Genomic DNA, 21,916 nt, shown 5'->3' on the forward strand with positions numbered 1-21,916 from the left:
TCTCTCTCTCTCTCTCTCTCTCTCTCTCTCTCTCGCAAGATCCTCTCTGGCGTCCGGCGAGCTCCTCCTCGCGCCCGCGCCCCATCCGCACCGGCTTGGGGTTCTGGCGGGTCTAGCTCCAGTGGCAGCGGGTTCAGCTCCTGCAGTGGCGGCAGCTCCGGTGAGGTAGGCGGCTTTCTCCTCCTCCTCCTGGATCTGCTCGTTAGGGTTTCGGTGAGCTCTCTGTCTCATCTTCCAAAACTCCGGCAGGTATAGAAGGGCCTGGGCGGGGGAGGCAGGCCAGCCAGGCGGTGGGGAAGGAGGTCGGGCAACTTAGGGGTACTGGCGACAGCGGTGGCGGCCAGGCCAGGTAGGGGGCGGGGGCGCCATTGCCAAAGGAAGGTTGTCACTACCAGAGCTCTCCATAGCCGGAGGGGGAGGGGAAGAAGGCGGCCACCGCAGGCGCTAGGGTTCGGTAGTGTCCGCGGCTAGGGTGAGTATGAGGACAAGAGCGTGGCCACCGACGAGGAAGAAGACCAGGCGAGTTAGGAGGTTGAAGATGACAACTGCACATTGGATTAGGATCCAACGGATCTCACCGTCGCCTGATGGATATGCAATGTGTTGGGCGACTGACACACCCTTATATTTAAGGACAGTTCTCATTGTTGGGTTACAAAAATATGTAATAATTATTAGAATTTTGCTATTTATTTGTCAACAGATTTTGTTGTTATTTATCTGTCAAATTTTGGGCCGTTGATTTGTTTTGGGATTCGTGCGGCTGTTTGGGTTTACAGACGGGTCCGCCACGCTAACGGGTCTGCCTTTGAAAGCCGCTTACCCGTTATTTTCGAAATCCGCGCCCACCCCTGTCTTTTCATCTCCCACCACGTTTTTCCCCAATCCTCTCCGATTCCGTCGGTTTCTCGCACGCGCGCCGGCGCGCCGGCGCAGGCAGTGGGCGCAAGGCCCTCGCCGCTGCTTCCCTTGCGCCGCGACTTGCCGCACCGCTCCACTCCGCTCTCTGGTCGTTTCGGCTCGCTCGCTTGCGCCGCACCGCTCTTCCGCGTCTCTTCCGCTCGCTTGCGCCGTGCCAGTCGCCAGGCTATTCGATCGGCGGCTGCTGCGCTGAGCTATGGCTGGCTGTGGGTGGGGCGCAGGCGAGTGGTGGTCGGACTTCGGCGGTCGTTCCACCGAGCTGTGCGATCTGCCGATGAGGCGCTGTCTTTGCCCGCCGCTCCCCTCAATTTTGTAAGTGTAATTTGTTCTTTCGCATGGTTGTTCGTTGATTTTGTTTTTGTTGCTGATGGTCACCGTCGTCGGTGGATGCATAGTAGTAGATCTGGATCGAGATATTCTATTTTGCGTTGGTTTTTCGGTAGCCGGCGAGGAACTCCGTGTGTGCGGTGGGGGGCTGGGGGAGAGGGGGTGGCGATGGTGCGGCGCCAACAGCCTGGAGGACGAGGACGAGTGGGAGGACGGGACGAAGAAGTTCCGGTGCGGCGGCCACCTTCAAGATCCCTGACGAGGTCGACATCGCTCATCTTAGTTAGAATTTAGAAATCCGTCCGGCTGCTTCTGTGTCCCGTGCTGAGTTGTGCATGCAGTCCGGAGTTTAGAATTCGTTTCAGATTCAGTGTTCACTGCTGCTGTTAGTGATACTGCTCCCTTTGTTGTTTCATTTTTTTTCCACGAGTTCAAATTTCAGAAGCTAACCACTGCTGTTAGCGAAACATATTAATCTGTAAATTTCAAGTTTAACAGACGTGTAGGCTGACTATATTTTCACTGACTGAAAATTTCTGTGCTACGCCCAATGCGATTGCTCTATAACTCTCCTCCCTGGAATGACATGTATGCATCTGTTTGATGAATATATATGCTTGGGATGCACCTGAATCATGTATGTGCTAGCTTTTTATGTGATCTGCAGTCCAATGAAGTTTGTTTGCACTGTTGTCGACGTGTTCTAGCATAGCAGCTGGGATGCTCTTCCTTGCTTGTCGTTTGCTTTCTTTGTATTGATCAAGCATAGCTTGGGTTGTTTTTCTTTGTTTTGTTCATGTCTGAATTTAACCATGCAATTATGATTTGTATGTTGTTGGCTCAGTTCCAGTGATCTGATGGAAGCTAGTAGATTCTTGTTAATGGATTTGTAGTCTGTAGCATTTTCCGTCTGCCCCCAATGTGAAAATTGATATGGCTGAATGGGCATCCCTATTCGTCGCAATGCTTGCTAATTTCTAGCAATAGTGCATGTCATCATTACTTACTCTGTTTAGTTACTTTCTTGAGTGATTAAAACCTTTAGATTTGTCTGTTGAAAATATGATTAGTCAGTCTGAAAATCTTGTGAACTGCTTTTTTGCTTGTTCTAACTGCTTCACATCATTTTTCACACCGCTTCACATCATTTCAATGATGAGTACAACTATTGCTTGTATCATACTGTATTAGTGTTATTAATTTGTGATATCTGAAGATAATTACACTGCTAAATCTCAGACCCTTCTGCTGTTGAATTTCAGCTGGATGTGAGATCTGCTGTGCGTCTAACTCTGGGATCTCATTGCCATTTTCTCGTGTATGTTTTTTCTTGGTCTGTCATTTTTACAAGTTGAACAATATCAGTAGTAGCATCCATTTGAGCTCGTGTCTGCTTTTGTCCATGCTATTTTTGGTGTACGTACGTCTGGTTTTGACAGCTGGAAACAGATTGGGTCTAGTTAAAAACTATGACTAGGATGAGTTTGTGACGTCCTGCATGACTCTGTTTTTTAGAGTTGATAATGGAAAGTATATCTGCTTATGTTTGCTTGATTTGATATAGTGATTCAATGGCCATTGCTTTTTTAATTTGCACATTGTGTTCCTGGACTTGCTAGTGCTGATATCAGGCTTTTCAGTTTGCAATTCAATAAGATAGCTTATTCATTTCGCAATTTCTTACATCTTATTAAAGAATAGTTTTGCTGATTTTGGTTAGCTGTGTTCCTGGACAGGTGGAGTGGCAATGGCGAGTCTCCCATTTGATGGTTTTGATGATTTGTTGGTTGACATGTATAAGAAGTAGGTTTGTATATTTTTTTTTTGTTTTTGTTGATGCAATATATCTTTTATTTTCTCTCATTTTTATTGCTGTGGCAGGTTTTGAAGCACCTGAGAACTAAGATGACCCCTAATATGGTGAGGACCTTGCAAAGGATTAAGGTGAGTGAGCAATTTATTATTTTTAGAAAATTGGATGCTTTTGTAGATGTCTTTTTATCTGCCCGACTGAATGTTTTCTGCGGTATATCTACATGCTTTTTGTCTTGTACACATCTGAAAGGTCTTTTTTGAGATATTTGTGCATTTGTGCTGATAGACTCACTGAACTTGGTAACTTTTGTCATATTTTTGTGGTGATGTGTTGTTAGTTTTTATGGGCTTTTTCTTGTGGGCCTTTTTTGATTTTTTTTTCTTTTGTGGTGATGTTTTGTTTTATTTTTCTTTTTCGTTTTCTTTTCTTTTTTTGTTTTGGTTATAGCAGATCTGCATTTCTGCTGTTTTAGGTTTTTTTCTTCTGCTTTTATAGTTGTTTCAGGTTTTTTTTCTGGTGTGTGTGTGTGGGTTTTTTTTTTGGTGTTTGGGCTTTCTTTATGTGTTTGGGTGTTTGTGTCTTTGAAGGTTTGTTTTTTTAGCTGTAGTTCTTTTTTGTCCTTTGCCTTATGATTGTGTTTGTGTGTGTTCTTTTTCTGTGTGGGTGCATGTGTATCTTTTTCTGTGCCTCTCTCTCTCCCTCTGTTTGTGTGTGTGTGTCGTTTTTTTTGTGTGTGTGGATGGGTGTGCATTTTTTCTGTGTACGTGTGATTTTTTTTTGTGGTTCTGTGTTTTTCTGGGGTTTTATTTTGGGTTTGTTTTTGCGGCTTAATTTTTTTGATGTGTCAGTTATTTGTGTTTGTATTTTGCCTTTTAAGGGCCCCAAAGTTATTTGTTTTTTTTTCCTGGGTTGTTTTTTAAGTTGCTGCTGCTGATTGGGCTGCTACTGATCAGCAGCAGCATCAAATGCTGTTTCTGAACATTTCAGTTGCTGCTGCTTTGCTGCTATTGATTAATTTGTTAGTGTGTGTGTCTTTGTGGGTGTGGGTGTGGGTGTTATTGTTTACTGGGTGTGTTTGTGTCTGCGTGTGGGTGTTCTCTCTCTCTCACTCACTCACTCACTCACTCTATTTGATGTATTGTGCACTTGCCACAATCTAGCTCTTATGTTGGGGGTTCAAGGATAGGTAGTTCTTCTGTGTTGATTCTTGTGATGCTCTTCTGTTTTGACAGGTTTCAAGTACAGCCTCTGTATAAGCACAGAGGCTTTCCTTGCTGAACTTGGTTTTTTTTATCTCGAAATGGATGTGGTATGCTCACCGTGCGGTCTGACGCTAATGGTTTTCAGGAAGATGCTGTTTCAAATGACGAGCAGCAGTGCCAATCTGAGTGTCAGGTAACTGAATGCGGTGAAATTGTACAAGTTCAGTGTGAAGCTACTTCCTTTTGTTACATCTTTTGAGCCAGCTGCATTTTAATTTAACGATTTGTAGGTTGTTTTGGCGAATCAGCACTGTGTTGTGATAGCTATGGTAATCGCTTACCATCCAAGGTTTCAAAGAAAAGGAAGCAAGGGGGGGTGAGCATGTGCTTTGTGGGCACTGAGAAAAGGTATATGGCTAATCTTTTTGAGTTGTGAGATACTTCATATCTGGTGTTTGCTACTTAGTTGCTTGAGCTATATCTGTAGTTCTCAGTAGCTTGTTTGCTACTAGAGATTTTTATTTGATCAAGTGTTACTCCCCACATTTCAGATTACTGCCAGCTGATTGATATATCTGAGGATGGATTTGTATGCTTCTTTTTTGACTCTTATATTCACAGATGAAAAACTGCTCGTGTTGATTTTCTTTTTTAACTCTGTACTTGGTCAACACATAACGCAGGTCAGCCTTGCTGACTGAAAGTGGAGGCACCAAGGAGGATCTTTAGCTCCCTACTGATGAAACTCTGCTTACCCAGGTTAGAGCTCTGTACATTTGTATGCTAGCTTTGGGGTGTGTGAGTGGGGCTGTGTCTGTGTTTTCTGGTTGTGTTTGTTTTTTGTGGGTGCTAGATTTGGTTTGTGTGTGCGTGTGTCTTTGTGTGACTGGTTTCTAGCTGCTGAGGTTGCTTCGAACTGATTATCTGCGGTTGCTTAACATGTGTATGTTTTTTTGAATCAATCTTTGTGGTTATTATTTGTGTCATGTCAACCTTTTTTTGGGGTGGCGATTTTGCTAAGAAGCTGGCATTTTTGTAGATGTGTTTGCTAGCTGCATTTTGTTTTTCAGGTAAACTATATGTTTTTTGTAGGCAGCACTTTATGATTATATCTGCAGATCTATTGTACTGGTTGCTTTTGTTTGTTGCCTTTTTTCTTTTTCAAGGACCAAGAGAGTATGGAGATTGGTTTTTTTTTGTGGGCCTTTTTTTGGGTGGTCCTATTTCTGTTTTTGGAGTGTCGTCATTTTCTATCTTTGCCCAGGTGCTTTTGAGAAAATGGTGGCTCTGACAATTGAATGTCATTTGCTCTCAATGTGTAAAGATTAAATTTCTCCGAATTTTGGTATATCTAAGCTTGTTTGTAGGTATGATCATTTGGTTTGCCTTTTTTATTTTTGTGTGTTGCAATGTAAAAGTTAGATGCCCATTTCAGGTATACTCATGTGAGTGGACAGGTTTTAATTTTTAACTTCAAATGCAGAAGAAAAAGGAAACACTTTAACACTCTAGCTTACTTGCCATAGGGGCCACTTTGTACTGTTGGGCGATTAGTTGTTGAGAATGGAACTTTGAAGGTATCTATCAATCTGTTACCATTCTAGTATGAGCAAATATTCAGTTTCACTTTTTTTCAACAACCAGTTTGTTAGATGTCTTTTTGGTGAGGCAGATTTGTTTTTTTGTGTGTCAGGTGATTTGGCCTCTCAGCGGGCACTAGCGGACGACAGAGAACTTCCAAGAGTTCAAGAGCTTCCTCAAGGACAACTTGGCTCATCCAACCAATATTATGGTTGGCACATTGCAACCCTGATCATTCAGAAAGTTAACTGAACATCTCTAAAGTTAATTCCTTTTGTGAACTTGTTCTCTGCAGAAGAGCCCAGAAGAGGAGGATAAGCACATGTGTACTGTTGGGAGTACTAGGGACCTGAACCGTAGGCAAACACAAACATGGAACTCTAAAACAGCTCTTTGATTTGACACATCATTGGAAAATGTTGGATCAAGAGGTATCAAATTTCTTTTCTCGATGGTAGCAGTATTATCAGAAACAATTTGGAAGCAATGTCAGAAAAACAAAACCTTTCAGCAATCAGGAATCATTCTTTCTAGATGAGATTATAGTAAAATTAGTAACACTCGACAAATATACTTATACTTGTGTGTTGAAAATCTGTCTATTCTGGGCAACTTATTATGGTGTTTCCTGGTGCTTGTTGATTGACTGATGATTATTTCCTTGTCATTTTGTAGATCAAAGCTGATTGACTGATGATTATTTCCTGCTGCTACAGCCTGTTCGGTTGGCTGGTTCGTATCGTTGCTGGTTCGTGAAGAATTACTGCTGGTTGGTTTGTGTGAGAAAAATACTGTTCCGCCTGGAAATTTACGATCGTTTATGAGAAGCCATAGCCAAACGAACAGGCTGGGAGTGGAGCTGGACCTGCTGCAGCTGGTGCGTGGACAGATAGATTTCTTCTAAATGTTTTGCAGCTCGTTTGGCTGGGGCTGGCCGGCTGGCTGGGCTGGCCAACCCCCTCACAAAACACTGTTCATCTAAACCAGGTAGTAGTACTTCTTTCTCACATAAACGAACCAGCAATGATACAAACCAGCTAACCGAACAGGCTGTTGATTGTTGGATATAATGGGTTTTGGATCTTTTGTTTATTTTGTAACCTGTGGTGCAAAATCTGATAGATTTAGTATATGAAAATCTGTCATTTTTTCTTGGCTGACGTGTCAGCTGTTGATTTGTCCATAATTTGACCGATTTTGGGGTGATAAATCTGTCAACATTTATCTAGTCAGTCCCTAATTATTATATATACAGCGCAAGTCGGCGAAAGCCTCGTTGAGAAAATGAGCTTAATGCCTTAATCTCCTACTCAGTCGTCGTCATCATACTAAAACGAACATCAGACCAAACCAGCCCAAGTCCAACAGCGGAAATGTGCTGGCATCAAAGCGGACGCATGCTAACTCTCATCGTCCGACTCAAACGGCTGAAGCCGCCGGACCGACTCGAGGACATCGGGGCGGCGAGAGCCCGGCCCAGCACTGTCCAGAATGGACTTCACCTTGGGCACGCTCATCGAGTGCAGCGGCGGCGTCGGCGCCTTCAGGTTCACCTCCTTCAGCACCGACCTGACAGTGGCTCTCGCAGACTCACCAGCCGGGGACCTGCCGGTGCCGCTGGGACCAGCCTCGGCCTCGGCCTGCGTGGCAACCTTGCCCTTCCCCTTGCCTGCCTCGTACTTCTGCATGTCGTAGAGGAGCTCGCGCTGCAGCTGCTTGTCCGCCACCAGGATCTCATCCATCTCGTTCTTGTAGTCCTTGAGCAGGGCGCGCAGGCACTCCATCAGGCACCCGATCAGCGGGCTGTTCTTGCTCTCCAGCAGCCGCTTCAGCTCGATGAAGATCGGGACCGCGATCTGGATCAGGTTCTTCTTTGCCACCTGGGTCACCGCCCTCCCCTTGGCCGCCAGGAGCGCGCTGGCCATTCCCCCGCCCTCGCCACCTTCCTCGTCCATCTCGGAATTCTCTGACAAGATGTTGGGGTGGATGCGCATCTCCTTGCAAGCCAGTATCTGCAGAGCATCCTGTTGAGAAAAACTAAATAATCAAAACTATGTAAAAATAGCAGCATACAAGGCTATTTAGCTCTCCTAATTAATTATTTAACACACTAAGCATGTACCATAAGCATGAATCGAAAATTCAAAACCCAGGCTGCATGTGCACATTGCAGGTCAGTCAAGTGACAATCAGGCTATCACTCACCGACGACGTCAATGGTTGTATCTACTATCTAGGTACTCGATATCCAAGATACTTTTCTCAGTTCATATTGGCATAAAACCATCTGAGTTCTGAAGATATTGATCCCCACCTGAAGTACAGCCCTTCCACCAACATCATCCACACTGAGCAATCCATCACAAACAGCTGCCAAGATCTCAGCACATAACTTGGCCGACGTGGCTAAAAGGTGCTCTGGTGCCATTTGTTTCAGCAAAGAGACATAAATGTGCATTCGTTTTGATCTCGATCTTTCATCAGTGCCACTGCAAAAAAAAAAAAAAAAAAAAAAAGCTAGGGATGAAGCATCTTCCTTGCAAGGACTAAGGAGAACAGTTTGAGTTGTTTTACCGAATTGCAAAAAGGGCAGGTCTTTTGTCTGAACTTCCCTGAGATTGAGAGCCGCTATATACACCGTGTCCAGTGCAGTCGTTTAGAACATATATAGCTTCAATAAAACTATTATATGCAAGGAGTGGCGCTTTAGCTGCAAAATTTAAGCAGATGTTAATCAGTGACTTAATAAAACAAGAAAAGTTTAGTACAAAAATAAATACCTTTTAAGATGTTCCCAAAAAGGTAGTCAGCCAAATGCCTAATCTTCTCAGACTCATCAACTAAAGATGGCAGAAACCGAAGGAAGAGAGCCCCTCTCCACTTTACATAGTCCCTCTGGACAAAATAGCAATCTCAGTAACCATGACCCAATATTCAAAACAAAGCGTTACAGAAGTGATTAGCACCTGCAGCAACTTAGAGAGTAGGATAAATGTTTGTCTCCGTACTACTTCACAGGGATCACGTAGTGATTTTGTTATTTTTGACATATAACTGCAGAAACATCATAAAGGAGAGATCAGTTAAACACATGAGCAAATAAGACTTTAACTAATTGGAAAAATAAATATATGAAATATCTTCTTCATAAATCTGTGAAATATAACCGATAAAATAGTCTTTACAAAAATCTATTCACTATTTCTGGATCTGGAAGCCACAGAACTAGCATATGGGAGGACAGTTTTACATCATTAACCTTAATTGCCAATATATAGTAACTCCGCCTATGGTGGGGCGCCTTTGGTGTTCCAGCATAGCAGGTTCCAAGCCCTGGTAAAGGAGGAGGGTTGTGTTAGGCGTGGCAAGTCAATGTAAAAACTTAGCCACTTTTATGGAGATGCAACCCAAAAGAATCCCATTGGGGCGTAACCCTCTTAGCGACGCGCCATGTCGGAATCCGGTATGGTGTTAAATGAGCAAGGGCCAGGTCGTCACCCCCGTGACGCACCGTGTCGCGATCTGGGCACGGTGTCAAGTGAGCAAGGATCGGGTCGTCGCATCCTTAGTGGCGCGCCACATCGGCGCCCGGATGTGGTGCAAAATGAGCAAGGGTCTTCACACCTACCTCGGCGGGTGTAAAGGGTAAGGAAGCTAGCCGAGCCAACTAGGATCCATTTAGGTAGCTAGAATGTAGGGTCCCTTACAGGTAAGTTAAGAGAGTTAGTGGACACAGTGGTTAGGAGGCGTGTAAATATCTTATGCGTCCAAGAGACTAAATGAAAGGGGCATAAGCCGAAGGAGGTGGACAATACCGGCTTCAAGCTCTGGTACACAAGGACAACCTCAAATAAAAATGGAGTAGGAGTTTTGATTGATAAGAGCCTCAAGGATGGTGTGGTGGAGGTGAGAAGGAAAGGGGATAGAATCATCTTAGTTAAACTTGTCATTAGTGATATGGTTTTAAACGTAATTAGTGCGTATGCCCCCAAGTAGACCATGATGAGAGTGCTAAGCGGCTTTTCTGGGAAGGCTTAGATCGCTTGGTTAGAGCTGTCCCTAGTAGCAAGAAGCTCTTTATAGGAGGTGATCTTAATGGCCATGTAGGTACATCAAATGCAGGTTTCGAGGTGGTTCATGGGGTTTCGAATATGATAGTAGGAACTAGGAGGGAGAGGAAATCTTAGACTTTGCTATAGCTTTTGATCTGATGATAGCTAACACTTTCTTTCGTAAGAGACAGTCCCATTTAGTGACCTTTAGTAGCGGCCAGTACTTTAGTCAAATCGACTTTGTCCTTACAAGAAGCAGGGATAAACGAACATGCGTGGACTGTAAGATGATATCTGGAGAATGTGTGGTCGCTCAACACAAGCTGGTGGTGGCTGACTTCCACTTTCTGGTGTAAGCTCGTGAGAACAAACAAGCTAGGGTTGTTAGAACGAAGTGATGGAAATTAGAAGGGAAGGCATCAAAGGTCTTTAAGGAAAAGGTCATTGAAGAGGGCCCTCGGAAGGATGAAGGCGATGCAAACAGCATGTGGGAGAAGATGGCAACATGCATTCGGAAGGTTGCTTCAGAAGTGCTTGGAGTGACCAAAGGGAGAGGTGCGACTCGAAAGACACTTGGTGGTGGAATGAAGATGTGTAAAAGGCTATTAAGAAAAAGGAATGCTATAAGCGCTTGTATCATGACAGGTGTACAGACAATATAGAGAAGTACAAGGTGACAAAGAAAACTGCAAAACGAGCGGTGAGTGAGACAAAGGGGCAGGCCTATGAGGACCTTTACCAACGTTTGAGTATGAAGGAAGGAGAGAAGGACATTTATAGGATGGCTAGGGCTTACGATAGGAAGATAAGGGACTTCAATCAAGTCAAGTGCATAAATGATGAGAGGGAGCAGCTCTTGGTGAAGGAGGATGAGATCAGACATAGATGACAAGAGTATTTTGATAAATTGTTCAATGGTGAGAACGAGAACATCGTTCAGCTGGACGACTCATTTGATGACACTAATAGGCGCTTTATGCGGAGGATTCAAGAATCGAAGGTCAAAGAAGCCTTGAAAAAGATGAAAGGAGGCAAAGCGATGAGCCCTGATGGTATCCCAATCAAAGTGTGGAGATGTCTCGCGGATATAGCTATAGTATGGCTAACCAAGATGTTCAACAATATCTTTCGATCGAACAAGATGCCTGAGGAGTAGAGAAGAAACATATTGGTACCAATCTACAAGAACAAGGGAGATATCCAAAGTTATACTAATTATTAGGGAATTAAGTTGATGAGCCACACTATGAAACTATGGGAGAAAGTCATCGAGCAGTGCCTACGAGGAACGACGCAGATATCAACAAACCAATTTAGTTTCATGCCCGGAAGGTTAACCACAGAAGCAATCTTTTTAATAAGACAAGTTATGGAGCGGTTTAAAGAGCAGAAGAAGGACCTCCACATGGTTTTCATCAACTTGGAGAAGGCTTATAACAAAATATCAAGAAATGTTATGTGGTGGCTTTGGACAAACGTAAAGTCCCATCAAAGTACGTGACCCTCATCAAAAACATGTACAACAATGTTGTGACTAGTGTTCGAACAAACGATGGTAACACATATTACTTCTTGATTAAAATTGAACTTCATCAAGTGTTAGCCTTAAGCCCGTATCTCTTTGCCTTGGGAATGGATGAGATTACCAGGAACATACAGGGGAATATCACTTGGTGTATGTTGTTCACTGATGATGTAGTGTTAGTGGACGAAAATCAGGCAGGACTAAATAGAAAACTAGAATTATGGCAGCAGACCCTCGAGTCTAAAGGTTTTAGATTGAGCAGAACTAAAACCGAATACATGAGATGCGACTTTGGCGGAGCTACACAGGAGGAGGGAGATGTGAGTTTGGAAGATCAAGTAGTGCCTAAGAAGAATACCTTTCGGTATCTAGAATCGATGCTATAGAGGGATGGAGATATTAATGCGAACGTTAGCCATAGAATTAAAGCAAAGTGAATTAAGTGGCGACAAACTTCTAGCATTCTCTGTGATAAGCGGTTACCACAAAAGCTAAAAGGCAAATTTTATATCACAACAATTAGACCGGATATGTTGTATGGAGCAGAATGTTGGCCTACAAAGATTCGATATGTTCAACAACTGAGTATTGTAGAAATGCGTATGTTGCGATGGATTTGTGGTCACACAAAAATGGACCGAGTTCGGAACGATGATATACGTAATCACCTAAGGGTAGCACCAATTGAAGAAAAGCTTATTCAACATTGGTTGAGGTGGTTTGGCCATGCCCAAATGAGACCTCCAGAGACACCAATGCATTGTGGAGTCCTAAGCCAAGCTAATAATATAAGAAGAGATAGATGAAGACCGAAATTGACATGGGTGGAGGCAATAAAAAGATATTTGAAAGCTTGAGTTATAACTAGAGATCTATGTTTGAATAGGAGTGCTTGAAAAACAGCTATTAAAATGCCTGAACCGTGACTTGATGCTCTTGATGGGTTTCAACTCTAGCCTACCCCAACTTGCTTGGAACTGAAAGGCTATGTTGTTGTTGCTACTGCTGTTGCCGCCAATATATAGTAACAGACTAACAGCTTCCTCTCCAATACCATCGGACAAGAATTCAAGCATGTTGCTAGAATCTTTAAAAAAAAAGAGATCTTTTCAACTTTCTTTTGGGGAAACATACAGAATTAGAATTAAATGGATTAATATATAAGATCATTCATTGGGACCATTAACTTAGAAAATGGACAGATACACAAAAAAAAGGAAAACAAAGGGAAACAAATTAGCTACGTTTCATTCACCAAAGAGTTGTCAGCAATGTTTTCTGATCGTCCGATTAATCGCGATTAATCGTCCTTATCAGTACTTAGCACTTGATTAGGCCCTCCGATTCGATCAGAGCGATCAGAAACCTGATCGTCCGATTATTCGTCGATTACTCGCGATTAATCGTCCGATTAGGCCTCTTTGTCGATCAACACTAAATAAGCAGATGGGCTACTTCACTTTACTGGGCTATATTTATTTGGGCCAGGCCCATTAGGGTTTCTCTTATATACCTCACCCCCACTCTTTCTCTCCTCAGTCCTCAGTACTCCTCACTCCCGCTATGTGTGCAGCTGAGCTCCATCTCTTCCCTGCTGCGTGCATCTCACTCCCTCCTCCCTCCCTTCCAGTTCCAATCCAAGCAGCCCATCCGTGAATCTTCCCTGCTGCTTGCTGCTTCCTCCTCCCTTCTGCTGCAGGGTCGCCTATTCTCTTCCCCACCTGCTGGCTGCAGGTTCAGGGAGCATGAAGATGAGCTCCTCCTCTGAAGTCATTAAATCGGCTTTGTTCTGTCATTTCTGTCATCTCCTTTCCTCTGCAATATGCTCAAGTCTTGATGCTTTGTTTCTTTGGCTCTTTGCTAAACTTGCGTAGACGAAAATCGAAGGCGGTAGCTTGCAGTGGAAGTCATCATGCCTGGGCCTAATCCTAAGGAGGTGCTGGTGCAAGCTCATCAGTTGCAACAGGTGGTGCTGGTTCAGCATCCTCAGCTGCTCCAGATGTTTCAGCCCTTCTAGAAAAGGCTATAGCAGCACTGCCTCCAGAACTTGCTCAGCAGGCTAAAGATCCCAAGAGGAAGGCTCGATCTCAAGACCCAGGATAAAAGTATGGGTGGTGGCCAGATCCTACGAAGAAGGAATTTATTCAGTGCATTTTCTGTAAGAAGGTAGTGCCTACAGGAATCGGTCGGTTCAAGATGCACCTTGCTGGGGGTTATGGGGATGCAGTGAAGTGCCCAAAACCACCTCCAATAGTCCAATGAGAGATGACTATTTACTTGAAGAAGAATACAAGGACTACAATTGTGGCACTTCCTGGAGATGGTGAACAAGAACAAGAAGCAAATGAAGAGGATGAAGTTACTGAAGTTGAACCAGCGAAAGTACCAAGCTCTGGGATAAGACTCAAGCGAGCACAATCAGAAGCAAAGAAGAAAATAGCTCAAGCTGCCATTACTTCCTTTGTGGTTGCGGGTCATACTAAAGCAACAACTCAAAAGAACACCAACACCAAGTCAATTAGTGTCATGCTTCGCAGGACACCGGAAGTAGTTGCAGAAAGGCATAAATCCAATACTTCTCAACCCACTATAGAGCAGTGCACAAATAAAGATAAAGAGGCTAAACAAATTGTTGATGATCATGTTGCTGATTTCTTCTATGAAAATGGTATACCATTCAATGTCATTAATTCAAGAAGGTGGGAGATAATGCTTGAGTCCATTGGGCAGTATGGACCTGGGTCCCGCTCACCAACCATGCATGACATTAGGGAACCATTGCTTGAAAGGGCTGTCAAAAGGACAGCGGAACTAAAAAAGAAGCATGAGGAGAGTTGGAAAGAATATGGCTGTACTCTCATGTCCAATGGTTGGACGGATACAAGCCACCGCCATATAATCAATTTTCTTGCTAACAGTCCAACAGGGACCTTCTTCCTAGGTTCAGTGGATGCTTCAAGTGAGATAGCAAATGCACAAATGCTAGCTGATTTGTTGGAGCAGCAAGTTGACAAGATTGGGAAGGAATATGTGGTGCAGGTTGTCACAGACAATGGAGCCAACTTTAAGGCAGCGGGAAGGATTCTAATGGAGAGGATCCCACATTTGTTTTGGACACCTTGTGCTGCCCATTGTCTGAATTTGTTGCTGCAAGACATTGGTGAGATAAAGGAATTCAACACTGCCATCAATTGGGGCAAGAAAGTGTGCAGATTTCTATACAAGCATGGGAGGATACTTGATCTAATGAGACAGAAGATAGGTGGAGATCTTGTGAGACCAGCTGTGACTCGATTTGCTACTTCTTACCTAACATTGGCAAGTATGTACAAGCACAAGAATGGCTTGAGAGCTTTAGTTGTTAGTGAAGAATGGCAGGCTAACAGTCTGTCTAACACTAGTGAAGGCAAACAAGTTGAGGATATTGTCCTTTCCATGCCTTTTTGGAATAGAGTGGAGTGTTGCTTGAGAGCTTCACAGCCCCTTCTTGTCTCTCTAAGGATTGCAGATGGGGATGAGACACCAGCAGCTCCTGTGATCATGGCAGCCATGGATCATGCAAAGACCACCATCAAAGATTCTTTAAAAGCTAAAACCGACTTGCTTAAAGAAGTAATGAAGCGCTATGATAATAGGTGGGAAAACCAAATGCAGCAGAAGTTGTATGGGGCAGCCATATTCTTGAATTCAGGCAAGTTCTTTGCCTTAAGGGAGAAAGACAAGAGAAAAGCTGCAAGGCTAAGGATCATGTTCAATGAAATTTTATACAAAATGGTGGCGGATGACAGTGAACAATCCAAGATTTCTCATCAAGCTAATGATTATGAACAGTCTGAAGGTGAAGGCTTCTCAATGCCATTAGCAATAAGGGACAGAGACAAAAAGAACCCTAGTAAGTTTTGGATATTTTAAAACCTTCAATCCTTCTCAATATTTGTTTTGTTGTGACCTGATTATTAGGTAATTGTGTTTCAGTTCGCTGGTGGAATTCCTATGGTGGCTACTCATTTGAGCTAGTCTAGCAAAGAAAATTATTAGTCTTTGCTGCTCTGCATCAGGTTGTGAACGTAATTGGAGTGTTTTCCCCATGTAAGTACCACTGCTAGTTCGAAGTAAAATCAATTATGTATTTGCAATATTGCTTGCAAATCAATGTGTTGTTCATTATTTTTTATGCAGTTCCACACCAAAAAGAGGAACAGATTAGAGCACAAGAGGTTAAATAAATTGGTCTATGTCAGTTACAACAAAAAGATGTCAAACAGGTTTCAAAAAATCAGAGAGCTTGGTTGCAAAGGACAGAAGAGCAACCCTCTCACGCTAGATGAATTTCAGTGGGATAATGAATGGGTGGATGAGAATTGTGAGGAATTGACTTGGGCTGCTGTTGATGAAGCTATTGGTGCATCTGAGAATCTACAGGGCCACAACTTGCCTAGGGCTGCTGCTGCTCGTGCAGCAGCCTCTGTCAGCCAGAAGTATACCAGGAAGCGTCCAAGGACTGCTGCAGCTGCAGCTGCTGCTCCAGATAGCATTGATGATGAAGATGATGACGATGAAGCACAAGTTCAGCCAGATGCATCTAATGCTAAAGTAAGAATGGAGGTGGATGGAGACTCGGGTGGAGATGGAGGAGGCTTCAATTTGGATGATGATTTGCTTAGATTTAGATGGCTGTTGAATGCTGATTGAATGGCAGCTAGTGTTATCTTAAAAACTTTGAATGTTGTTTACAGTGTTTAATTATTTAGTTTATAGTATGTACTCAGTACTCGTACTATATTAAGTAAGCTGTGGACTATGCTAGTTTTCTTAATTCCTACTTTTCTGGATCTGGATTGAGTATGTGCTGTTGTAATGCTGTCAGTCTGTCACACTATTCTTTTGCATCTACTTACTCAAGTTATCTATTATTCCTGCAGAAAATCAGCAAACATATGGAGGCTAGGACAAGAATATGGAGTCAGATCTCATTGATAAGTAACCAACTAACTAGAAATATGCTCGATGTCTACTATATAAATATATAGTATATGGTATATTATATATATACCATACATATATGATATATACTTATATAGTCCTGCTATATGCTGGACGATTATATGGACGATTAGACCGATCAGAGGTCGATTAATCGTCCTGATCGTCCTAATCGGTACCAGACCGATTAGGAACGATAAGCCGATCAGAAAACATTGGTTGTCAGAATCAGCCGATTGTCTTAAACATTGCAAAGGTGGAAAAAGTTGAAGTTATAAATTTAGTAAAGTGTGACTGTATAAGCAACATTCATTTTTCTTGAGGGAGAAAAAAGTCTGACAAACACATTCTGATATACAGGAACATGCATATCTGCTTGCAAGAAACAGTGACAAATTCTGGAAGGATAGTGATATTAATCAGTGTGTATATGAATGAAGAAATATAAGCTCACCAGTCAACCAATGCAGTATAACGGACATAGAAGTCGGCCATCGCAATCATGATATTATTCCGAAGGGTAGCCATATCACTCCTCTCAAGCTCCTGATTCATAGAAGCAACATTGATTGTATATCTGTTAAGAGTAATCATGAGACCTATGCAGTATACATACCTGAACAAAAATTGGAATGTACCGTTTGGCCACTTTGTCATCTACAAGGCATATTTTTGCTAATGTATCCCACGTTTGTATATATAATGATGGAGCTAACTCTTTAAAAGAAATGGTCCCGCCAACAAGTTTTTTTGGCCTTGGCTCAGAACTTCCAGAAGTTACAATTGTGTGTAGCAAAGGGGTGATGTCCTTCACATCAGCAGTAGGACAAGCTAGGATCAGTGATCCAACAGTGAACACAGCAACAACTGCACGTAATGTTGACTTTGATGCAGATGTCTGTTTCATTCCCTTGCGTTTGCCAGTCATAGGAGTAACGAAACTGTGACCCCTGGCTGATTCGGATGCCTCTTTTATGTACTGGTCAAGGATGTCAAAAGCACTACAGATAAGTTGCTGCGCCCACTTCAGGATCAGTGCATCACCCTCATTAGCTGATTTTGCTTTCCTTTTACATAAAGTTTTCAGTGCTTTTACATGGGCATCAACCTGTTTATGCATGCATAAAAATTATGCTCAAGATATGGACATGAATTACTTCTGTTAAGAGCGATTTTGGCAAAATTGTAGATAGTTAAACCAACAACACACAGAAGCCTATATCAAGGAAAAAGATAAGATGAATGCATGATGAACATTGTTGCAAAACTATGGCCTATGGGGAGGGGAAAATGTGGATAATCAATGATCTAAACAGCAAAGTTTCTGGATAATCTTGAATTCTTGTCACCGGAAGGTCCCGGGTTCGAGTCGCGGTCTCCTCCCATTGCACAGGCGAGGGTAAAGCTTGCCACTAACACCCTTCCCCAGACCCCGCACAGAGCGGGAGCTCTCTGCACTGGGTACGCCCTAGATTCCAAACAGGTAACAAGCAGGCCTTAAAACAATATATTGTGATTGCACTGAGGTTTCAGCTAGGCTCTGTTTGGATGTGCTAATTTTAGCATGCTAATCCTTAGCACTTGCTAGCAACCAAAACCTTACTAGTTTTTACTAGTAGCTATCACACCTTTTAGCATTTGCCTGTTTGGATCCACTCTTGCTAATTCTCAGTTGCTAACTATTAGCAAACTGGATCCAAACATGCCCTAAGCTAGAAGGACTGCCCTACCAGAAAATATTGCTGATCGTTATAATATCAACACTGGCAAGCACAGTGAACCTAAAGTTTTCATTTTATAATTATGAAATGCTGGCCTAGATTTACCATACCAAACATTATGATTTACCCAAAAAAATCTTCAGAACAGTACATGTTGCCAGGTTTCGGCAGATTGGGCGATAGGATTCGGGCACGCTATACAAAGTGCAGTAGGTTTAATATTGTTTTTAGTTGGCAGATTAAGTATGATCTCGTATTGTAAAAACATAAAATGCCATGCTAACTCAAAATTTAACTGTAGCAAAAACAAATTAGTGTACTACTCACTATTGTTTTGGATTGACAAACTGATTACCTCACTCAGATTCATATCAAAATCCTCAATCCTTGTGAGCAAGCTCTGTGCCAATTCTGCTGCAGGTTTCACAGGCAGCTCCATGGAGACATTTGAAATGGTTTGCAAGAGTGACACACGATTGACTGCCCAGAGCGCAGAGTTTGGTTCCACTTGAGAACAAGCTTTACCTCTGTCGTCTTGGCCAACATTGTCAAGAAGTTTCCAGTGGTGGGAGAGGAACTTCCAGTCAACTGATTTTGCCGCGAATGATGAGACTTCAGAAAGAAGCCACCAGGACCCAATAGGTGCAGTCCAATTTTCGATTGGCTTACAATTTCTCAACCACAAGGATTCAGATAGTGTTATGATGTTCTGCAGTGAGCTAGCAAGTAGTGGTTTCAGCTTCTTCTTCTTCCCAAGGCTTGCACATATCTTCTTTATGCATGGAGCAACCTCTCCATCACAGATGCTTTTCAGCAAATCCAGTGTCCCTTCAGGGAAAACTTCCTCCAAGGTGATGGAATCATCATCTAGTTTCGAATTGGCAGCTTGGCAGATCCTGTTAAGCACCAGTTCAAGAAACAGGTTTTCACATTCCTCCTGGATGCTTGTCTCACTATCAATCACCAGCGGAGGCACGGCCTGAAGCCACTCTTTCATGACTTTCTCATCAGGAAATTTCCTAAACACCTCTGAGATGGCAGCAAGAGCAGCCTTGCGGATGCTGACTAATGGATCAGAGCATGCAGCGCCCATTGCACAAAGAAGAGACTCCTCGATGGGTCTCCCAATCAAACCGATTGCCTTTGTGATGAGCACAAGCACAGCCTTCCTCACAGCAGCCTTATCATCGGTGCAGCGTCGTCTCAGCAATTCCCCAAGCCCCATGTCCCCAATCCTCATCACCTCTTGCAACCGGTCAACCTCCACACCTCTCTCAGACAAAACATCAAGCACCTGTGCTGCATTCGTCAACGCCCGAGCTCGAATACCTCCCACGCTATCTGAGCACCTCTCCACCAACAGCCGCAGAAACTTCACCCCCCAAGAGCCCTCCTCCGTATCACAGTCATCCCCTTCAGATGGTAACAGCACTGGCAGCAAGGCAAGGACCAAATCCACAGCAAGCAGTCGTCCCTTTGCCTTGCCCATTGCCATGGCCACAACGTACCCTGCAAATCCCTCCCTTCCCAAAGCGTCCAATGCCCGTACCACCTCGACTATGGCTTCCACCGCCAGTGCCCTGGCCTCCGCCTTGTCCGGCGCCTTCACGGCCAAGTACCTCGGAAGGTACCCCACTGCCTTCCTAACTGCTTCCTCCCCTTCCTCGCCACCCAAAGGCACCAACTTCCTCACGAGGAACTGCACCGCGGCCACCCGTGCCGCAGATTTCGTGGCCGAGAGCACCACCGGGGCCAGCGCGCGTATCACGTCCTGCACCGCCCCGGCGTGGTAGTCGGATCCAAGGACGGCGGCGAGGACGTCGAACGCCGGGAGCTCCGCGGCGGTGTCGACGAGCGACCGCCGGGCGTCCGGGTGGGCCCCGAGCGGCAGCCTTCCCGCGGCGTCGGCGAGCAGGGAGAGCGCCTTCGGGAGCAGCGACGGCGCCGCCCGCGGGACCGCCGGCGGCTTCTGGCGCTGGTTCTTGCGCTTGCGGGGGTTGGCGGCCGCGGCGGCGCCGGAACCGGAGCTAGGGTTGGAGGCGGCGCTGCCGGCTCCGGTGGCGGAGGCCGCAGCGGCGGCGGCCTTGCGGATGGCGAGGAGGAGGGAGAGGAAGGGGAGCGGGGAGAAGAGGGTGAGGAGCGGGGAGCCCGGGGCGAGGAGGAGGCGGAGGTAGGCGACGGCGGCGGGGAGCGGGTGCGCGGAGAGCGAGGCCTCGAGCGGGGGCAGCAGGGAGGACGCGGGGACGCCGGCCTCGGCGAGGTGGGGGAAGATGGGCGCGACGGCGGCGGGGCCGGAGGAGAGGAATGTGATGGAGGGCAGGGACAGGGGCGGGGGCGGGGAGGTGGCGGAGGAGGAGGAGGACGCGTGGCGGTGGAGGGCGGCGAGCTCGGAGAGGACGGCGGGGAGGGAACCGGAGGCGGACGCGGGGGAGGCCGAGGGTAGGGAGTCCATCCCGCCGGCGCCGTCGAGGTCGACGTCCATCTCGTCGGCGTCCATAGGATGGGGAGAGATCGACGGGGTGGGGACTTGGAGAGTGGAGAGGGCGCTCGACTGAGAGATGGGGGAAGGAAAGGTGGGTGGGAATTTTGAAATTTTGCGGTGGGGAAACGGAATTTTTGGGATTTGGGTACAAGAGACAAGAGCCAAACCAAAAGGACCGTTGGGGAGGCTTTTATCTGTGTACCTTTAAAAAAGATGTCACACTTCTGCGTACCCCTTAAAAGTTGGTTGTCACCTATATGTTCTCACTCGAACTTTTCTTTTCCCTCACGCTATTTCGTCAGCATTCTCTTAGGTGTTGACCATTTGGTGGCTCTGACGTGTGGGACCGAACTAGAAAAATACCATCCTTGCCCCTGGATCATTGCAATGAGCGCTGGAGGGGCCATATTTTCAAGCCTGTCGGTCCTTTGATTGAACGTGCGCTGGAGGGGCCATTGCAATGAGGACTACTGGAGGGGACATGTGGGACAGGCGCTGGATCATTGCCCGACGCACGTACACATATTTTCAAGAAATGAACTGCAGGGGCCATGCATGCACGTACACGTACTACTGAGCACAGTACTTTGATTGAACGTACTACTGTTGTTTATTAACCTGTATACTGTTGGTGCACTGGTACGGTGTATGCTTTTTTTTTGCGAGGTCGATTCGTCTGTTTACATGTTCAATTAATTTCGACAGTGCAAAGTGCAACAGTGCACGACTTGCATGCTAGCTGTTTTACTGGCGTATGGATGCACACGTACGTGCCCTCGGATCCGAGTCCAGCAAAGCAAAATGTGAAACGCAGATGCCAGATGATCAGTTGCGTCAGGTATGTGGTAGCTCTGGTGCCTAGTAGCTCTACGTGCAGTGACACAAATAAATGTATCATTGTGTTCTCTCTCAAAAAAAATGTATCACTGTGGCAGCATGCATGCATGATAAATTGCACGAAGTCGCGCGCACTTGTGCGTGCATGCATGCAAATCTCCATGTGCGACCAAAAGCCATGGTCAAAGACGGTGAGCTCTGCTGTAAAACAAAGACGGTGAACTCAACCATACCGTGCATTCAAATCTCTCCCGACTCCCGACTCCCGACTCCCGTCCAAAGGACGACGAGAAAAGCGAGCGCAGGGCAAGGCGGCAGGGCCAAGAGGCATGCATGCGACCCAACAGGGCAGGAACAGACAGAACCTGTCCTCTCTGTCCGTCCAAGTGTGCGTGCGTGCGTACGCCCGGCCATGGCCATGCACGTCTCCATCATCCAATAACACGTCACGACACGACACAGGTCACGC

The 21,916-nt window shown here is 45.1% G+C and overlaps 1 protein-coding gene and 1 long non-coding RNA gene across 6 annotated transcripts; one reads left to right on the top strand and one right to left on the bottom strand.

The window, feature by feature from the left end:
• Positions 1–982: 982 nt before the first annotated feature.
• LOC136505744 (uncharacterized) lies at positions 983–6,848 on the top strand. Of its 5 annotated transcripts, none has more exons than XR_010771296.1 (11): positions 983–1,233; positions 2,985–3,051; positions 3,130–3,192; positions 4,412–4,459; positions 4,557–4,674; positions 4,818–4,855; positions 4,950–5,025; positions 5,793–5,843; positions 5,960–6,058; positions 6,143–6,278; positions 6,523–6,848. It is a non-coding gene; the product is annotated as an uncharacterized lncRNA (long non-coding RNA). The 5 variants fall into 5 exon arrangements; XR_010771299.1 differs by lacking the exon at positions 4,818–4,855 and adding an exon at positions 2,511–2,566 and having other exon boundaries at positions 2,985–3,055; positions 6,523–6,637; XR_010771297.1 differs by lacking the exon at positions 4,818–4,855 and adding an exon at positions 2,511–2,566 and having other exon boundaries at positions 6,523–6,637.
• A 379-nt stretch (positions 6,849–7,227) lies between these two features.
• Positions 7,228–20,667, bottom strand: LOC136505742 (condensin-2 complex subunit CAP-D3-like). The gene is made up of 8 exons (XM_066500891.1): positions 18,484–20,667; positions 17,024–17,515; positions 16,862–16,953; positions 8,814–8,901; positions 8,628–8,742; positions 8,422–8,557; positions 8,162–8,336; positions 7,228–7,871 (listed from the first exon to the last, which is right to left on the bottom strand). Exons 1-8 carry the CDS (start codon positions 20,623–20,625, stop codon positions 7,248–7,250), a joined length of 3,864 nt encoding a protein of 1,287 aa, XP_066356988.1. The 5' UTR covers positions 20,626–20,667; the 3' UTR covers positions 7,228–7,247.
• Positions 20,668–21,916: the final 1,249 nt, after the last annotated feature.

The sequence above is a fragment of the Miscanthus floridulus genome, chromosome 14, assembly GCF_019320115.1.
Source record: "Miscanthus floridulus cultivar M001 chromosome 14, ASM1932011v1, whole genome shotgun sequence".
Taxonomy (NCBI): Eukaryota; Viridiplantae; Streptophyta; class Magnoliopsida; order Poales; family Poaceae; genus Miscanthus; species Miscanthus floridulus.